Genomic DNA, 19,990 nt, shown 5'->3' with positions numbered 1-19,990 from the left:
TCACATGGCTGTGTGTTTCTGCCCCAGTCTCCACAGGGCATCCTGCACATCCTTGTTTCTCAGACTGTAGATGAGGGGGTTGAGCATCGGGATGACCAGGGTATAGAAGACAGAGACCACCTTGCCCTGCTCCATGGACTCCACAGCTCCCGGCTGGGCATATATGACAAAAAGCGTTCCATAAAAGAGGGACAAGGCTGTCATGTGGGAGCCGCAGGTGGAGAAGAGCTTGTGTCTCCCTCCTCCTGAGCGCATCCTCAGGATGGTCCCTGTGATGTAGCCGTAGGAGATGAGGATCACAAGTATGGTGCCCACAATGATGAGCCCACACAGGCCAAACAAGGCCAGCTCATTGATGGTAGTGTCAGCACAGGCAAGCTTGAGCAGAGGGAGAACATCACAGTGGAAGTGGTTGATGTGGTTGGAGCTGCAGAATGGGAGGCTGAATGTGAAGCTGGCTTGTAGGATGGAGTTGAAGGAGCCTCCACAGTAGCAGCCCAGCACCAGGCAGGCACAGACCGAGGGGCGCATGGAGATGGGGTAGCGCAGGGGACTGCAGATGGCCATGAAGCGGTCATAGGCCATCACTGCCAAGAGGAATCCCTCAGTGGTGATCATGGTGGAGAAGAAGAAGAACTGGGTGACACATCCTGCAAAGGTGATGACCTTGGTTGACGACATTAAGTCAAACAGGGCCTTGGGGTAGATGACAGATGAGTAGCACAGGTCCAGGAAGGAGAGGTTCTTGAGGAAGAAGTACATTGGGGAGTGCAGACGGGCATCCAGGGTGATGAGCACGATCATGGTGAGGTTCCCCAGGACGGCCACCACGTACAGTGCCAGGAAGAGAGCAAACAGCAGGGCCTGAGTCTGTGGGCCACCCGCAAACCCATCCAGCACGAACTCCTGCAGAGGCATCACTGAGAGGTTTCCATTCCCATAGGGTGACATGGATCTCAGCTAGGCAACAAGCGGCAGACAGCAAAGAGCAAGTGGGAGGCAATGAGAAGTTGCAGGTCAAGGTCACAAGGTTGTATTCTTTCGGAGAACAGGATCCCTTCAGTGACCCACTGCCCCCGACCAAGGGACAGCTAGATACCCGCTCTTCTTCCAGATGAGCTCCAACTGACCTGAAACATGAACATTTCCTCTAATTCACCAATTCCTAAGTATACTTGGACCATAAAAAAGGCCAGCCACCAAAGAACTGATACTTTTGAACTGTGGTGTTGGAGAAGACTCTTGAGAGTCCCTTGGACTGCAAGGAGATCAAACCAGTCAATCCTAAAGGAAATCAACCCTAAATATTCATTGGAAGGACTGATGCTGAAGCTCCAATACTTAGGCCACCTGATGCAAAGAGCCAACTCGTTGGAAAAGACTCTGATGCTGGGAAAGATTGAAGGCAGGAGGAGAAGGGGGCAATGGAGGATGAGATGGTTGGATGGCATAACCAACTCAATGGACATAAGTTTGAGCAAACCCCAGGAGATAGTGGAGGACAAGAAAGCCTGATGTGCTGCAGTCCATGGAGTCGCAAGGAGTTGGACATGACTTAGCGACTGAACAGCAACAACAAAGTATGATTGGAGCACTCACTCTGTGGAGGACGCCTAGTGTTTGGTATGAGGTGGTGAAAGAGTCAATTCCTAGGCAGGTTGATAAGAAGTCCAGGGTCCCTGAGGAGGAGAGAAGGGGTCTGGGGCTCTCAAAGGGAGGAGATAAGGGTCTGGAATTCTCAAGGAGGAGGAAAGGACAAACTTCTTCCCCCTACATTCCTTAGTAAGGATTTTGTAACAACAGTATATCCTGCTTGAGGACAGTTTCTCCTTCCTGAAAACCTTCTGGGTGATCCTGTTATCTTAAACATGTAAATTATGGGAGTGGGTCTAGTAAGATCTTTACAATCTTGAGACATTCTTTTGATTTATTGTAATAACCAATTAAAAAGTATATAACTCCCTTGCTTAGACTAGTGAGGGGGGCACTCTCCATCCCCCTTGTGATGTCTATGTCAGAAGCTTTCTCTGTCCATTTTCTTACTTTAATAAAACTCTGCTATGCAAAAGCTTTTGAGTGATCAAGACTGCTCCCTGGTCCCAAAGCTGAATCTTCTTCTTCAGAAGTCATGAATCTGACACCGTTCACCGTAAGCTATCATTCTGGGGGCTCAGCCGGGATCTTCAGGACAACGTGAGAATGATCAGAGCTCTAGACTCTCTGCTTTCTCAGTATGCACGTTTTCTGCTTTACTTTACTAACTCTTCATGTGCTTTTGTGAATGAATGACACGCCCTGCAGGAAGCAAGTGATGAGTCCTGCTCTGTGGTTTCACAGTGCTGCATAATGACTGATGGAAGCCCCAGAAAGGGGAACCTTGTCAGGGGTTTACATCGACCTGCCAATGCCAAGAGACACCCAAAATCCCTGCAAAGGGAATGGCCAGAGATGGGCAAATCACGTGGGACCAAACTTTCCATTCTCAGTCACCTTTTCTTGGTCTCTTTGACCATTTTGTAATTGGGGAATTAAAACCACTAACATAATCTGTCAGGTCATAAACTTTCAAGGGACTTGTGATCCATGCTGTTTTTGTGTACTTTTACTAAGATCCCCTGTATGGAAGTGCTTAGCCTTGCTAGAAATTTACTGGGAGCATGCATGGAGAGAGGTGGAACCCTAGTTCCAGCGGCCAGTTTGGGAACTAGGTGGGACTCTAGCTTCAGGAATATCTCTCAAGCTAGAGGTCACTCTCTCGGCTGCCTGCCTCAGGGACTAGAGTCCTAAAAGTGAGTCTTTGTCATGGCTGTGCCTCCAATCTCTGTGGACAGAAGGGCTGCTGGTGACCATGAGGTTTGAGGACACAGACCAGGAACTGCAGGCTCTGGTCGCATTGGAAGTGCAGTGGGCTTCTTCCTTGCTGGTGCCGTTAGTGGGCCAGAGGAGGCTATCTGGTGGCTTCTGTCTCAGCTCCTTGGATATTCTTTGTGGAATCTGTGGAAATGAGTCAGAAGGATTGGTCCTAGCTTGAGTACAAAATTCACTTTTTCCTCGCTGGCCGACCCTCCACCACCTCATTTACTATCACATATACTAGCATGGTGATACTCAGAAGGGACATCTTGATCATTGTCCATCCCTTTGTGACTCACTGCTTCTACTGTGGTCAGGGTTGTACTCAGGAATGTGAATGGGCACATGGAACACTGATGCTTCCCGTAGTAGTCCTAGCTTGGGAAACATTCTGGGACAGCTACTCTGTTACACTCTGGGTGGCATCAGAGAAAAGGACAAGTCAAACAAAGGTCTTGGTGGTAAGGAACTAGAAATCAATCTGGGATGCCATCAGGTCTACCCCTGGTGCATCTCCACCCTGACTCCTCAGTGAAGAACCGGGAGGGACAAGTAAGGCACCTGTGTTGGTAAGGGACAGACCAAGTCCGACCAGGAAAAGAAAGCTTCGGTGGAAAGTCTGTCTATACCCCCATTTAGAGCAGGGAGGGATGCCTCCGATGGAAAGAAGCCATGGCTGTGGATGCTGCTTTTTTCTTTCTTACAGATGGGAGCTAACAGTTCCAGAACCACTCCTTTAAAATGTATTTTAAAAAACTGGGACAAGTTTGATCCCCAGAATTTAAAAAGACACACCTGATCTTCTTCTGTGATACTGAATGGGCACAGTATCCTTTGGAAGACAGGGAACACTGGCCAGTTAAATGATCTCTCAATTACAATACTGTTTTACAACTAGACCAGTTCTGTAGAAAACAAGAAAAGATGGGTGGAAGTACCACATGTGTTGTTCTTTATCTCTCTGCGAGATATGCCAGACTTGGGTCCTAAGGGTACAGATTTGGATGTGAAACTTTCAGTTCCCTCCAGTCTTCTTATTTTGCTCCTGTATCTGGGGTTCCCAACTGAACAGGCTGAGACTCAGGGCACCCTTCCAGGAGGGGTTGCCTCAGTCTAGGTAGAAATTCAAACAGTACCAATTGTGGTCACGACTATTTAGAGGATCCAAAAAGTACATAGAAGTTTTTATGGGACTAACTTTACTTTATGAGCTTACTTGGAGAGATGTAATACATGTCTTGGGACAGATGCTGACTCCTGACTTGAGAGCTCAAGTTCTGGGGGAAGCTACTGCTTTTGGAGATGAATGGCTTGAACGTGAGATAAGGGGAAAGAGGAACATGAAATAGCCCTCCTCCCTACTGGGAGCCAAGCAGTTCCCACTACAGAGCCAGACTGGGACTGTAACATGGCTAAAAGAAGGTGGGATCAGAACTGCTTTGCCAGATATAATCTTGAGGGGTTCAAGCCAATACACACTAAGACTTTATGCTAAGTTGGCTGACATAGAACAGGATGAGAAGGAAACTCCTGGTAAATTTCTAGATATCTTTGGGAGGCTCTCTCCAAGTTTACTGACATTGATCCTGAAACTGCAGAGGAGGAATGATCGCAAAAGATAGATTTCTCACTCGGTTGGTTCCAGGTATCTGCTGTAAGTTAAAAAAAAAAAACAACAGGTGTTCAGACCAAATCAGTCTTTAGAAAGACTGTTGCAGCTGGCTCAGACAGTGTATTACAGTAGAGAAATGAGGAAAAACGACAACAGAAAAGAACCAAAGAAAAGACCCAGGCTCTAGTGATGGCTGTGAGAACTGCTATGAATCAGCCTGAAGAGAAAAAGGCCCAGAGGGACCCAGGTGAAAAGGGACGAACTTGTTATTACTGTGGAAAGGAGGGCATCTCAAGCAGGATTGCCCTCAGGCATCTAAGCCACCCCTGGCTCCATGTCTGGTCTGCAAGGGACCACACTGGAGGAGAGACTGCCTCTGAGGTGTAGGCCCCAGGGGTCAGACTCTCAGGACAATCAGGACTGAAGGTGTCCAGGGGTCCCCACACAAACCCCCATCCTAATAACACTTGAGGAGCCCTGGGTATTAATAACTGTGGAGGGCCAATCAGCCAATTTTCTTTTGGACACTGGGGCAAATTTCTCTGTCCTCACTGAAGCCCCTGGCCTGCTTTTCTTCTGATCCACTACCGTAATGGGACTATCTGGACAAGCCAAATGTTATTATTTCAGTCATCCTTTAAGCTGCAACTGGGACTCTGTACTATTTTCTCCTGAGTTTCTATTGTGCCAGGAGTCTCCCTCACCCCTTCTGGGGAGGGATATACTGAGCAAGGTCCAGGCCTCTGTTTTCACGAATATGGAGCCTGCTCTTTCTCTCCCATTAATTGAACAAAATGTAAATCCTAAAGTGTGGGCTGATGGAAAAACTGTGGGTCGAGCACAAAATGCTGTTCCTGTCTTTATCAAGCTCAAAGACCCTCACCTATTTCCACATCAAAAGCAGTATCCATTAAAAGGTTAAGGAAGGGTTAAAACCCATAATTGAGAATTTAAAGGAGTGGGGGCTATTAATTTCCTGTAATAGTCCATGCAACACTCCTATTTTGTGTATAAAAAATCAAATGATAAATGGAGACTAGTTTTATGAATAATAAGATTTATGAATAATCTTGTTATCTCATAAGATTTATGAATAATAAATGAGGCTGTCGTTCCTTTTACTCATGTGCCAAAAACAAATGGATTTTTTGGCTTACAGTTCTGGGTAGACACTTTTACTGGATGGATTGAGGCCTTTCCCTGCTGTAATGAACAGGCTAAGGAAGTTATAAAAGTTTTAATCCCTGAAATTATTCCCAGGTTTGGGCTGCTGCAGAGCCTCCAGAGTGACGATAGCACCACCTTTAAAACTGCTGTAACTCAGGGGGTGTCAAAAGCTTTAGGATTAGACTATTACTTACATTGTTCCTGGAGACCCCAATTCTCAAGAAAGGTTTAAAAAACTAATGATGTTACTAAGACACATCTGCACAAATTAACTCAAGAGACACAGGACAATTGGCTTAAAATTATATCCATAGCTTTAATGAGGACTCAAACTGCCCCCCAAAAGGAGGGACTGTTCCCCTTTGAATGTATCTATGGAAGACCCTTCTTATGCACAGACATTGTTATAGACCCTGAAGCCTTAGAATTAACTATGTGACTCAGCTTTCAGCTTTTCAACCTCCTCATCAATTGAAGGCTTCCCATGGTGGGTTTCTCCACTTCAAGGAAAGGACTTTCTTCAACTCTGCAAATACCTTCACCAACAACAATCATATGTGACACCTCTTCTTGATCTGATGACATACTAACAATCCTAAGATGGACTGGTATAACTTAACTAAGGGCATAATGTGACTTTTAGACTTAGAATTAAAATTTTATGTTTTAACTTGGTTTAATGACTATTTTGCCTTACATCTGTAACTGTAAAATGGGGTTTGTTTCTAACCATCTGAAAGCTTTTAAGTTACAAATGGTTGTCCAGGCTCCTACGAGTGCCACAGCCTCCTCCAACTATTACTTGGGGCCCCTGGATCAGAGACCCTCAGTATGAGGGTTAGGAGAATATGTTGCCTCAACAATTTAGGGACTATGCCCCTCAACAGCAGGAAGTAGTTATGGAATGAAAACAATGCCCCTTTCCCTTGGCAACATAATTCTCCTAAAAGAAAAGGGGGGAATGAGAGAGTCAATTCCTAGGCAGGTTGATAAGAAGTCCAGGGTCCCTGAGGAGGAGAGAGGGGTCTGGAGTTCTCAAGGAGGAGGAAAGGACAAACTTTTTTTTTTCTTCTACATCCCTTAGTAAGGATTATATAACAACAATGTATCCTGCTTGAGGACAGTTTCTCCTTCCTGAAAACCTTCTGGCTAATCCTGTTATCTTAAAATGTAAATTATGGGAGTGGGTCTAGTAAGATCTTTACAACCTTGAGACATTCTTTTGATTTATTGTAATAACTAATTAAAAAAGTATATAACTCCCTTGCTAACACTAGCAAGGGGGGCACTCTCCGTCCCCCTTCTGATGTCTATGTCAGAAGCTTTCTCTGTCCCTTTTCTTACTTTAATAAAACTCTGCTATGCAAAAGCTCTTGAGTGATCAAGCCTGGTCCCTGGTCCCAAAGCTAAATCTTCTTTGGAGATCACGAATCTGACATTGTTCACCATAAGCTATCAATGACTCAAGAGGTCCTGCTGAGCTGAGAGTCTGCAGTGTAAGGATGGCTTCCATCTCCCTGTCCTTATTTTGCAGGACATGCTCTTCCTTCCCACAGGGATGGTCCTAAGCTGTGCCATTCCTGCACTGGCTCACATATCTAATCCTGCACTTTCCACCCCTATTTTACTCATTTTTAATTTTAGAAATCATTAAACTCCTGATGCTATCAGGAACTGACCCAGTGATGGTTCTAACTCCAGGCCAGTCTGGGGAAAGATCAGGGACCAGCCCTCACCAGGCTAAAGTGGAGCTTCTTCTGCCTCTCCTGCAGACCATGAGAGATGGACCCTATGTTTCTCAGCATTTTTGTCTCTGAGATAAGACTGTGATGGCAAACATCAGCAGAGCTCTCCATATCCTTGGGAATCTAAGGGTTTTTTCTTAAAATGCCCAGATGTTGGACAATTCATGGAGAGGGGACAGCCCAGTTCCATGGTCTGAGAATGGCAGGACAGAGGCTGAGACACATTGGGACATAAGCAAATCCTCCCCGTCCTTGCTTCCATGCCCCGGCACCTCAGCACACCCCTGGTAATGATTGGTTGCAGCAACGGGAGCCACCAACACGGTCACATCTGCCTCAGTGCCTGGGTCCTCCTGCTGGGTGCTGCTTTCTGTAACAGCCCAGACCTCCCTTGTCTGCATTGGACAGGGCTGATCACCACACTCACATGGAACATGGGGACAAGCTGTGTGATGGCCAGAGGAAATGCTTAGAGGAAATCTAGCCTAAATAGGAAGGAGTGTGGAAGGCAGGGGACACAGAGCTATGGGGCCCCTAAGAAGTTGAGAGGATTAGTGAGAGGATGAGGTCAATCAGCTCTAGAGCAGTTTCATATTTTCTAGAGGTGAGATCTTTGCCATCCTGGAACTGGCTGATTTTGGTGGGAGTGAGCTCCCTGGGAGTCAGGGTGTGCAGTTGGAGGCTGGTTGGTCTGGGGCTCCTTGAAGGAGTGATGACCCCCCTCCCCCAGCCTGAAGTTCTCCTAGAAGGAGGTCTGAGAGAGTTCATTCTTTCCAACAATAGACGTGCAGATGACCATGTAGGTTGTCCAGCTTTCCTCTTCTGGAAGACTTGACTCCAACCTCACATGACGGCAGAGGGGGCGTCTGGCCTGGGGCAGGCAGCGCTCACTGTAATGTGTTTGGGGCTGGTGCTAAGAGCAGAGTTGGTGGTCTTCCCTATGCTCCATGGCCAACCACCCTGGCCTTCTGTGCAAGCAGTCACATTCACCATGGCCAAGCTTGTGCTGGCCATCTCTGTTTACCCCCTGGTCATACGCACAATAGATTCACTGTGACCAGAGTGACTATCTTTTCCCCACCACCCCAGGCTGGCTGTCTGCTCCTCTGCTCCTGGGGTTCCCAGCTTCTTGTTTCTGTTCTGTTTCCCAGGACTATTTGTCCACCTCAGGAGCCTTGGGTCATCAAAACAGTGACCCTTAGTGTGCCTGGGGGAGCACATGAGGAACAATTTGCATTTTCATCTGGGAAGCCAATCTCTCAGTTTGCTTTATAAAAACATACTCACACATTCCTTTGGCTGTTGAGATGACCCAGAGTGGCTGCGGTGCTGGCTTCACTGGATCTGTGAGTTGAGCCTGAGAAATGCCTTAGGGGATGAAGGGGAATAATGCAGTGTTGTCACAAGCCTCTATTCACAGTGACTGAGTCCTGAGTCCTTTCCTTGTATATCTAGTTATCATGTGTGTCTGAGGCCCCACAGAAGCAGCGTCATCTAGGGCTGGTCAGAAATGTAAGGTCTCAGGCACTGAATTTAAGATCATATTTATCCAAGACCCCCTGATTATTTCTACTCTCATTAAGGTTAAAACCCACATTTATATAACACCCCCTGGTTATTTCCACTCTCATTAAAGTTCAGACCCGTGGCCCAGACTGATCTTGCCCAGTGCAGTGAGAGGTAGGGGATCGTGTTGTTCAGGGTCCAGGCTCCCAGGACTAATCTGTCAGTGATGCTGACCATGCCCTGCTGCTCCTGTGATGTCAGGAGGGGCATGGCTCACCCAGGACCCTGTGCTTCTGGGGAGGACAGGACTCCTGAGCCAGGTCTGTGCTGATGACAATGACGTGGTGTTGAGGATCCTGCTCCCTCATCCACCTCTGGCTTCCTGTGCAGGGAAGTGAGAGTGAGGAGGGGACAGCAGAGAGCACCTGGGGTCCTGGTGAGAGGCAGGCCATATGCTCCAAGTGCCTGCTGCAGGAGACTCTTGGGTCTTGGTGTAAGCAGGAGATGAGATTGGCTCAATTCTACCTGTTACCCTCAGCTACCCTCAGCTGGGTAGTATTCATGGCACCTGCATCTTTGGATGACTCTACTCATAGATACTCTCTGCCTGGCACAGCTGGGATTTGAGGCCTCAAGTGGCCAATTAGCGTTTACTTGAGCTCTGAGTACGCTGGGACTCCCAACTCCTTGAGTCCCTGAAAGATGCAATCCTGTGGCTAACCTTCCTTTGATACATCTCAGCCCAAAACAGGAGGGGCAGGAAGCCTTAAGTTCCTCTGGGACCGCTGGGGTCCACTAGGTGAGAATCAACTCAGAGGGACCTAGAGGCCCTTCTTGGAAAGGTCTCCTCGGGCTGCAGGCGTGGCCTCCTGGCCCACACCCCACCCTCCTCCTCGGCTTCATCCTGGCCTGCTGGTGTGACAAAGAGTGATGTGCAGGGCTCTGTGTCTGCAGAAGCAGCACAACCCTCTCTAAGTCGTAATATGGCCCGTCCCTCATTGGAGATCAAGTAAATGTATCTGTTAAAATATTTTAATCCTGCACTGAAAATCAAAGCCAGTTTATAAATGTGATATATGATTATTAGAAAATTATAGGAAGTATGAGAGTAAAATCCTGGAGAAAGTTGTGTTATGAATATGTGAAGGAAAATGAGGCTCTTAAGGCTCAAAATTTATTAGACACAGTAGATTTCAGGTGGATAGTTTGCTTATAAAGGGACATTTCAAAATAAAAATGTTCAATCCATGTAGATTATCAAAAATTTAAATCTGTATACCACTAGTGAAGATTTCAAATATATGAATCAAAAACTGTCAGGATTAGAAAGGTAAACATCCAAATCATGATTGATATTTATCATACTTCTCTCAGTAATTGATGAAACAAATAAAAATATTGTTGTCATGTATTAGATTGATTCAAAATATGAAACATGATATCACAACAAACTGTGGAAAATTCTTAGAGAGATGGAAATTCTTAAAGAGATGCCTCCAAAGAAACCTGTATCCAGGTCAAGAAGCAATAGTTAGAACCAGACATGGAACAACAGACTGGTTCCAAATTGGGAAAGGAGTACATCAAAGCTGTGTATTGTCACCCTGCTTATTTAACTTCTGTGCAGAGTATATCATGTGAAATGCCAGGCTGGATGAATCACAAGCTGGAATCAAGATTGTCAGGAGAAATATCAATAACCTCAGATATGCAGCTGACACCACCCTTACGGATGAAATTGTAGAGGAGTTTAAAGAGCCTCTTGATGAAGGTAAAAAGGAGAGTGAAAAAGTTGGCTTAAAGCTCAACAGTCAAAAAACAAAGACCATGGCATCCGGTTCCATCACTTCATGGCAAATAGATGGGGAAACAATGAAAACAGTGGCAGACTATTTTCTTGGGCTCCAAAATCACTGCAGGTGGTGAAATTGAAAGATGTTTGCTCCTTGGAAGAAAAGCTGTGACAAACCTAGACAACGTATTAAAAAGCAGAGACATCACTCTGCTGACAAAGGTCTGTATAGTCAAAGCTATGGTTTTTCCAGTAGTCACGTACACATGTGAGAGTTGGACCACAAAGATAGCTAAGTGCCAAAGAATTGATGCTTTTTAACCGTGGTGTTGGAAAAGCCTCTTGAGAGTCCCTTAGACTGCTGAAATAGCTGAAAGAAATTAAAGGCAATCTAAAAAATGAAAGATATCCCATGTGCTTGAGTTGGAAGAGAACAAAATTATCCAGTGTGAGCTAAGCTTCAATGTCACACTTTAAAATCACAGTTATGTTTTGCAGAAAATGAAAAGTACATTTTAAAATTCATATGGAATCTCAAGAAAGACAAAGAGTCAAAACAATCTTGAAAGCAAAGTTGGAAGTCCCAGACTTTTAAAAGAAACTTATGTATTTTTAATTGAAGGATAATTGCTTTACAATGTTGTGTTGATTTCTGCCTTACATCAACGTGAATGCCATAAGTATGCACATGTCCCCTCCCTCCTGGACCTCCCACTTGCCGCCCACCCCACCCAACTCCTCTAGCTTGTTACAGAGCGCGGTTTGAGTTCTGAGTCACACAGTCCATTCCTACTAGCTAACTGTGTTATATATGGTAATGGATGTGTTTACATGCCTCTCTCTATTCGTCCCACCCCCTCTCCTCCTCCTGCCCATGTGCATAAGTCTGTTCTCTATGTCTGCGCCTCCATTGCTGACCTGCAACTAGGTTCATCAGTACCATCTTTCTAGATTCCACATATATGCATTAATAAACAATATTTGTTTTTCTCTTTCTGACTCACTTCACTCTGTATAATAGTACTCTAGGTTCATCCACCTCATTAGACTGACTCAAATGTGTTCCTTTATATGGCTGAGTAATATTCCATTGTACATATGTACCACAGCTTCTTTATCCATTCATCTGTCGATGGACATCTAGGTTGCTTCCATGTCCTAGCTATTGTAAATAGTGCTCAATGAACATTGGGGTACATGCATCTTTTTCCATTTTGGTTTCCTCAGGGTATATGCCTAGTAGTTGGATAACTGGACATATGGCAGTTTTGTTTGTAGTTCTTTTTAGTTTTCTTTTTTTTAAAAAAAAATTATACTTATTTTTAATTGATTGATGATTGCTTTACAATATTGGCTTGATTCTGGCTATACATTAACACGAATCAGCCATAGGTGGGAAGTTCAAGAGGGAGGGGAAAAGTGTACACCTATTCCTAAATTTTAAGGCAATCTCCATACTGACTTCCGTAGGACTGTATCAATTTACATTCCCACCAACAGTGCAAGAGGCTTCCTATTTCTCCACAGCCTCTCCAGCATTTATTGCTTGTGGATTTTTTGGATAATGGCCATTCTGACTGGTGTAAAGTGACAGCTCACTAGAAAGAAATATTTTTAAAGATCCTGTCTTTTAAACCCAACCCCAATAGTCTCACTCTAAAGAACATAAAGCTAATGACTTTCCTTATAAGAACTCACAACTAATGTCACTTTGCTATGAAAATCTGTTATTTCTGATTCATTATGAACACTGAGACAAGACTCAAATATTCCCGGAGAGAGAAACATAATGCACATTGTGATAGTCTATTCAGCAACAGTGAGCACTGCATCCAAAACCATCTCATCCCAGGAATAAATGAGGCCAGCCACATTCATCAGTATTTGCTCCACTGTAGTGTTGTGCAAAGTCTCAGAGTCATAAAGAACCCTCTTGTCTTCTTCAATAGCTAAGTTTACAGCCACACCTTTCCTCCCAAATAGACCCCATCTGCCACTTCTGTGAACATCATTTTCGTGACTGGTAGGTAGATCATAGTTTATAATCAATGACCCTTGTTGTATATCAGTCCCACAAGCCAGCAAGTCAGTAAGAGATCAGAACACAACTCGATCATGATCAGAGTTCCCTCATGATTACAACTAATTCCTTCTGACTTACGTCACCAGGCAGAGAAGCAACTCTGAAGTCCCTGCCATACATTTTCTCTATGAGCCAGTCTACCTTGTGCCTTGTGTTGAGAAAAATAATAGCCTGTGTAATCGTTAGTGTCTCATACAAGTCACAAAGTGTATCCAACTTCCATTTCTTTCAACATTAATATAAAATTGTTTGATGTTGAACATCTTTTCATGTGTTTTTTTGCCATCCGTATGTCTTCCTTGGAGAAATGTCTGTTTAGTTCTTTGGCCCATTTTTTGATTGGGTCATTTATTTTTCTGGAATTGAGCTGCAGGAGTTGCTTGTATATTTTTGAGATTAATCCTTTGTCTGTTGCTTCATTTGCTATTATTTTCTCCCAATCTGAGGGCTGTCTTTTTCACCTTGCTTATAGTTTCCTTTGTTGTGCAAAAGCTTTTAAGTTTCATTAGGTCCCATTTGTTTATTTTTGCTTTTGTTTCTAAAATTCTGGGAGGTGGGTCATAGAGGATCCTGCTGTGATTTATGTCGGAGAGTGTTCTGCCTATGTTCTCCTCTAGGAGTTTTATAGCTTCTGGTCTTACATTTAGATCTTTAATGCATTTTGAGTTTATTTTTGTGTATGGTGTTAGAAAGTGTTCTAGTTTCATTCTTTTACAGGTGGTTGACCAGTTTTCCCAGCACCACTTGTTAAAGAGGTTGTCTTTTTTCCATTGTATATCCTTGCCTCCTTTGTCAAAGATAAGGTGTCCATAGGTTCATGGATTTATCTCTGGGCTTTCTATTCTGTTCCATTGATCTATATTTCTGTCTTTGTGCCAGTACCATACTGTCTTGATGACTGTGACTTTGTAGTATAGTCTGAAGTCAGGCAGGTTGATTCCTCCAGTTCCATTCTTCTTTCTCAAGATTACTTTGGCTATTCAAGGTTTTTTTGTATTTCCATACAAATTGTGAAATTATTTGTTCTAGTTCTGTGAAAAATACCGTTGGTAGCTTGATAGGGATTGCATTGAATCTATAGATTGCTTTGGGTAGTATATTCATTTTCACAATATTGATTCTGCCAATCCATGAACACGGTATATTTCTCCATTTGTTTGTGTTCTCTTTGATTTCTTTCATCAGTGATTTATAGTTTTCTATGTATAAGTCTTTTGTTTCTTTAGGTAGATATACTCCTAAGTATTTTATTCTTTTTGTTGCAATGGTGAATGGTATTGTTTCCTCAATTTCTCTTTCTGTTTTCTCATTGTTAGTGTATAGGAATGCAAGAGATTTCTGTGTGTTAATTTTATATCCTGCAACTTTGCTATATTCGTTGATTAGCTCTAGTAATTTTCTGGTAGAGTCTTTAGGGTTTTCTATGTAGAGGATCATGTCATCTGCAAACAGAGAGAGTTTCACTTCTTCTTTTCCTATCTGGATTCCTTTTACTTCATTTTCTGCCCTGATTGCTGTGGCCAACACTTCCAAAACTATGTTGAATAGTAGTGGTGAGAGTGGGCACCCTTGTCTTGTTCCTGATTTCAGGGGAAATGCTTTCAATTTTTCACCATTGAGGGTGATGCTTGCTGTGGGTTTGTCATATATAGCTTTTATTATGTTGAGGTATGTTCCTTCTATTCCTGCTTTCTGGAGAGTTTTAATAATAAATGGATGTTGAGTTTTGTCAAAGGCTTTTTCTGCATCTATTGAGATAATCATATGGTTTTTATCTTTCAATTTTTTAATGTGGTGTATTACATTGATTGATTTGTGGATATTAAAGAATCCTTGCATTCCTGGGATAAAGCCCACTTGGTCATGGTGTATGATTTTTTTTAATATGTTACAGTATACTAACACATATATATGGAATTTAGAAAGATGGTAATGATAACCCTATATGCAAAAAAAGAAAAAGAGACCCAGATGTATAGAACAGACTTGTGGACTCTGTGGGAGAAGGCGAGGGTGGGATGTTTCAAGAGAACAGCATCGAAACATGTATATCTAGGGTGAAACAGATCACCAGCTCAGGTTGGATGCATGAGACAAGTGCTCGGGCCTGGTGCACTGGGAAGACCCAGAGGGATTGGGTGGAGAGGGAGGTGGGAGGGGGGACTGGGATGGGGAATACATGTAAATCCATGGCTAATTCATTTCAATGTATGACAAAAACCACTGCAATGTTGTAAAGTAATTAGCCTCCAACTAATAAAAATAAATGGAAAAAAAAATAAAATTGTTTGATTCCTTCAAGGGTCGGTTATTCCTTTTTCACCAAAATTTGAATTGGATCTCTCATGAATTTTTTGGTCACTTCCAACACATCTGTTGGCATTGTGGCAGAAAGCAACACCACCTGAATACTAGTATTTAATTTTTGGAAAATCTCATAGATTTGATCCTTAAACCCTCGGCTCAGCATTTCATCTGCTTCATCCAAAACGAACATTTTGATCCATTTTGGAAAAAGATAATTGTTTAACACATCAGAAACTCTCCCAGGTGTACAAAAAGCAATATGTGGTGCTTCGGCCTGCAGTTTTGCATTTTATTTGGAACACTGGTTACACCAATGCAGACATGACAAGTTGCTCCCACATAGTCTCTAAGTGCTAGAATTACCTTTTGGATTTGCCAAGCCAGTTCTCTGGCAGGGCCCAATATTGTGCTTGGGTCTCCTCGAATTCAGTCTCCAACCACTGAGCAAATGTGGCTGTCTTGCCAGTACCTGACTGAGCTTGAGCAATCACATCATACCCTTTAATACATGGAATAATAGCTCTCTGCTGAATAGCTGATGGCTTCTCAAAACCATAAGCATAGATGCCCCAAAGAAGAGACTCCTGTAAGTTCTTGTTACCAATGTTATCAACAGCCTCATTCAGTCGCCCTCGATGACACCAGTGGGTCCATTCCTTCTGGGTCACGGTCACCATTTTCTGTGTTGCTACGATCCATGGGACTGCCAGACATGACCTGAAGAGCCACGCAGCACCCCAGTGAAAAGCTCTCAGACTTCTTGACTTGGAAACATATTACAAATCTGCAGTCTCAAAACAGTATAGTATTGACACAAAGCCAGACTTGTAGAACCATGGAGCGGAATACAGAGCTCAGAAATGAGGCTTCGGTTTCGTCAAATGGTCTTCAACAAATGTGCCAAGATGACTCACAGGGAAAAGACACCCTTTCAACAAATGGCATTGGAAAACCAGCTGCTTATGTGAAAATGCATAATGTGGGCCCTTACCTAGCTTCATGAACAAAAACTAACTTAATATGGATTAAAAACCTAAACGTAGCGGGCGGCGAGGCTGCGCGCTCTTCCCCAGGCCGCTCACGGCAGAACCGACTCCGGTGCCGCCGTCGCACGACGCCCGGCACCGCCCCTGCCCCGCCGCCGCCGCCGCCGCCTCCGCCTCGGGACCGGCTGCGTGGTTAGGCCACAGTCTTCAAGGAGTAGACATATTCCTCAGTTCTGTGGTGTTCTCGGTCACACATTTATGGAGTTTCTGAAGGGCAGTGGAGATTACTGCCAGGCACAGCACGACCTCTATGCAGACAAGTGAACTGCAGAAATTCATTACTGCTCAACCAAGAAGCCCCCGTAAGACTGGTTAACCTGGACACAGAAGTGTTGAATTGAAATCCACAGAGCATTTTTTTACAAGAGTTCTGATCTGGATGGGGTAAACCTCAGTACACTTCCTTTCTATTGCCTCAGTATTACTGGATTGAAGAATTGCTGCTTCTTGTTAAGAGGTTCATTCATTCATTACTCCCAACTGAAGGCGAGGGTGGGATGTTTCAAGAGAACAGCATCGAAACATGTATATTATCTAGGGTGAAACAGATCACCAGCCCAGGTTGGGTGCATGAGACAAGTGCTCGGGCCTGGTGCACTGGGGGAAGACCCAGAGGGATCGGGTGGAGAGGGAGGTGGGAGGGGGGACTGGGATGGGGAATACATGTAAATCCATGGCTAATTCATTTCAATGTATGACAAAAACTACTGTAATGCTGTAAAGTAATTAGCCTCCAACTAATAAAAATAAATGGAAAAAAAAAGCACTGAGAATTTCAAGTGGAGTATATTGAAGTTGACTGCGTTTCTTTGCATCATTTCTGTATTCAATTTTTTAAATTCTTTCATATCCCTATTGAGTGTTTTTTTAACTAAATTAACATGGCTCGAATGAACCGCCCAGCTCCTGTGGAAGTTACATACAGGAACATGAGATTTCTTATTACACACAACCCAACTAATGCAACGTTAAGCAAATTTATAGAGGAACTTAAGAAGTATGGAGTTACCACAATCGTAAGAGTATGTGAAGCAACTTATGACACTACTCTTGTGGAGAAAGAAGGCATCCATGTTCTCGATTGGCCTTTTGATGATGGCGCACCACCATCTAACCAGATTGTTGATGATTGGTTAAGTCTTGTGAAAATTAAGTTTCGTGAAGACCCTGGTTGTTGTATTGCTGTTCATTGTGTTGCAGGCCTTGGCAGAGCTCCAGTGCCTCTTGCCCTAGCATTAATTGAAGGTGGGATGAAATATGAAGATGCAATACAGTTCACAAGACAAAAGCGGCGAGGAGCTTTTAACAGCAAGCAACTTTTGTATTTGGAGAAGTATCGTCCTAAAATGCGGCTGCGCTTCAAAGACTCCAATGGGCATAGAAACAACTGTTGCATTCAGTAAAACTAGGGTGCATGATGCCATTGCTTGGAAGTGGAACCTGAGACACGATGGAATTTGTCGTACATAGCAGATAGCCCAGTTGACTTGGTGAATAAGTCTGATGAAGCTTCCATAGGAGTGTTGAAAAGCAGTTTTACCAGGCCATAGGCCTGGCAGAATTGCAGTCTCTGTTCAGGTTATGATCAACCTATTTGAATACTAGTAAAGAATTCTTGCTGTTCAGCATTAATATGTGCTTATAATTTGTACCAATTGACCTTTCCTGAAATCATGCAGTATTGAGTCATGTCATTAAATCTGTTTCCATGCCAGAATCTTACCAATACGTAAGAAATTTAGAAAGACTAGGTGCCAAAATACCCAGCACAATACTTGTATATTTTTAGTATCATATAGAACAAATCCCAGGAACTATGAACACTCTGGACCTTATGTGGTTTATTCCTTGCATCATTTCAAACATAGAAAGTAGGGCCTATGAGGTTTGTTTGCTCACAATATGTTTACATCTCCCACATTCATACCAGTATACATCAGATTTGCTCCCTTTTTAATTAACCAAGTCTTACAGTGATTATTTAATATCTTTCTATAAATCTCATTTTATGTTGTAGAAGGCCTCCATTTTGAAAATCTACATTGTACAGAAGCACATGTCTTTAATGTCTCCAGACAAAAGCCTTACAGTTCATTTTAATGTTTGCACTTTGGGGTGCAACTTACAGGGAGGGCCTGAAAAAAGAATGGGAGGGGGCTATTAAGTATTTTTAGTAAAATGTTGCCTTTGTCTTGTGCAGAACATGTAGAATATGCGCTTTAATTTAGTAAATATTTTTTTAAAAGGTAGAAATACTTTGTTACTGTAACTAAAATGTTGGGGTCCTTTAATGGACCGGAACCTGGTGGTACGGAGTCGACGATAAGAAAGTAAAAGAGAGAAAGAGAGAGAGAGACAAAAAAAGACCCGGGGACCTAAGCTCTGATGGAGCAAAGGTGCTTTAATGATTTTTCTATGAGTATATATAGGCTGTGGTACAAGAAACTTCTTTCGGGAATGATAGAGATCAGAAAACCAAACGTACAGCAACCGTTACCAAGGGAACAGGGGTAATGTTAGTCACAAGGTCAGGAGACAATCCGTATCTCAAGAAAGGGGAACGAGACTAAGCAGTTTTGTCCTAAAGAGAATGTTTACTAAAGGAGACCCAAGCCTGCCTCACACAATGACCTCAGCCCCTGGGAGCAGCGTGCTGTTCCGCTTGAAGAGGGACAGAGGACTCATGAGAGACAGCACGTAGGAATCCTCCCGTCAAACATTCCCTGACAATTCCCCCTTATTTATTTATAATATTTGTAAGAAGAGTTCTGACCATCAGAGTTTGTTCAGTTTTGACAATCTTTGCATGAAGGCAACAGTAGACAACAAATATAATTGTTAAGACAATCACCAAAATTATAGTTCTAGACCCAATGCTATGAGTAAGGCTTTGAAACCATCCACATGGGTCTAGCCCAGATAATTGATCAGCTAATTGTTTAGCTAAAGTTTCCATACTAGTGGAAGAGGGCAGACTATTAGAAAAGGTTTCACATATTTCTTTTTTGTAATAACTGTACATTCAGAAAGGCATTATCATATATGTTTTGTAAATGAAACTTGATTTGTTTCCAGTTGTAGCCACTATTATAGAAATGAACAGGAGTAACATGAAATTGAGTAGAATTTCAATCACATTTTAGCATCATCTGTTTTTGTACATCTGTTCATTGATCTCCAACCCATTTGATGGCTGTTCTCAGTTCCTGTATTTCTTTTTGAATATCCTCATCTATTTGAGCCTGAGTGGCCCACATAGTATGAGCATCTTTAGTCCAATTTTGGATAAAATTATGTGTTTGAATTGAGGTTTGTAAAGTAATGCTAGTGATGGCAGCAATGGTGCAAATAGTTATTAATCCTATAATGCCAAAAATCAGCCATCCAATGAATCGTTTAGATCACTAGAGCAATTTAGTAAATAACTGGGAAGCAAGTCTAGCCTTGGGACCTTCTTCCCAGGGCCATTGGAGATTTATTGGTAACCATAGATTATGTCGAGATCGAAGAATCAAAAGGGAGTCATTTTTTAAGGAAATAGAGGAGTTAAGACAAGTATATAATTTACAATTTATGCAAGTTACAGAACGTAAAGTCTTATTGAATTGTAAATTTCCTATAGCTACAACAAAAGGAAGTGGAACATAGGCTTGTATAAAATATGATTGATTATAGTGAAAGAAATAATTGCTATAGCTATGATTGGTCCCTGTGAAATGTCTGGTCCAAGTCCCAAGTTCTTTGGTGTTTGCAGCAAGTTTTCAGATGTCCCATTGTTTAGGCCCAATCTGTTTATCAAGGATGATTCGAGGACGAGGTGGGGGCCATTCCATTGTCAAGCTAGCCAAGAAGTCCTCTGTCATGGTAATGTTCCATTGT

At 43.1% G+C, this 19,990-nt stretch overlaps 1 protein-coding gene and 2 pseudogenes across 1 annotated transcript; 1 reads left to right on the top strand and 2 right to left on the bottom strand.

Moving 5' to 3' along the window:
* Positions 1-951, bottom strand: LOC110123929 (olfactory receptor 9S13-like). The gene has a single exon (XM_020872203.2). It carries the CDS (start codon positions 949-951, stop codon positions 1-3), a length of 951 nt encoding a protein of 316 aa, XP_020727862.2.
* Positions 952-12,481: 11,530 nt separating this feature from the next.
* Positions 12,482-15,779, bottom strand: LOC110123930 (eukaryotic initiation factor 4A-II-like; annotated as a pseudogene).
* A 1,097-nt stretch (positions 15,780-16,876) lies between these two features.
* On the top strand, positions 16,877-17,743 carry LOC110123928 (protein tyrosine phosphatase type IVA 1 pseudogene; annotated as a pseudogene).
* Positions 17,744-19,990: the final 2,247 nt, after the last annotated feature.

Source organism: Odocoileus virginianus, unplaced genomic scaffold (assembly GCF_023699985.2).
Source record: "Odocoileus virginianus isolate 20LAN1187 ecotype Illinois unplaced genomic scaffold, Ovbor_1.2 Unplaced_Contig_5, whole genome shotgun sequence".
NCBI lineage: Eukaryota > Metazoa > Chordata > Mammalia > Artiodactyla > Cervidae > Odocoileus > Odocoileus virginianus.
The sequence above is the reverse complement of the archived record's forward strand: the minus strand, read 5'-3'. Positions and strand labels throughout refer to the sequence as shown.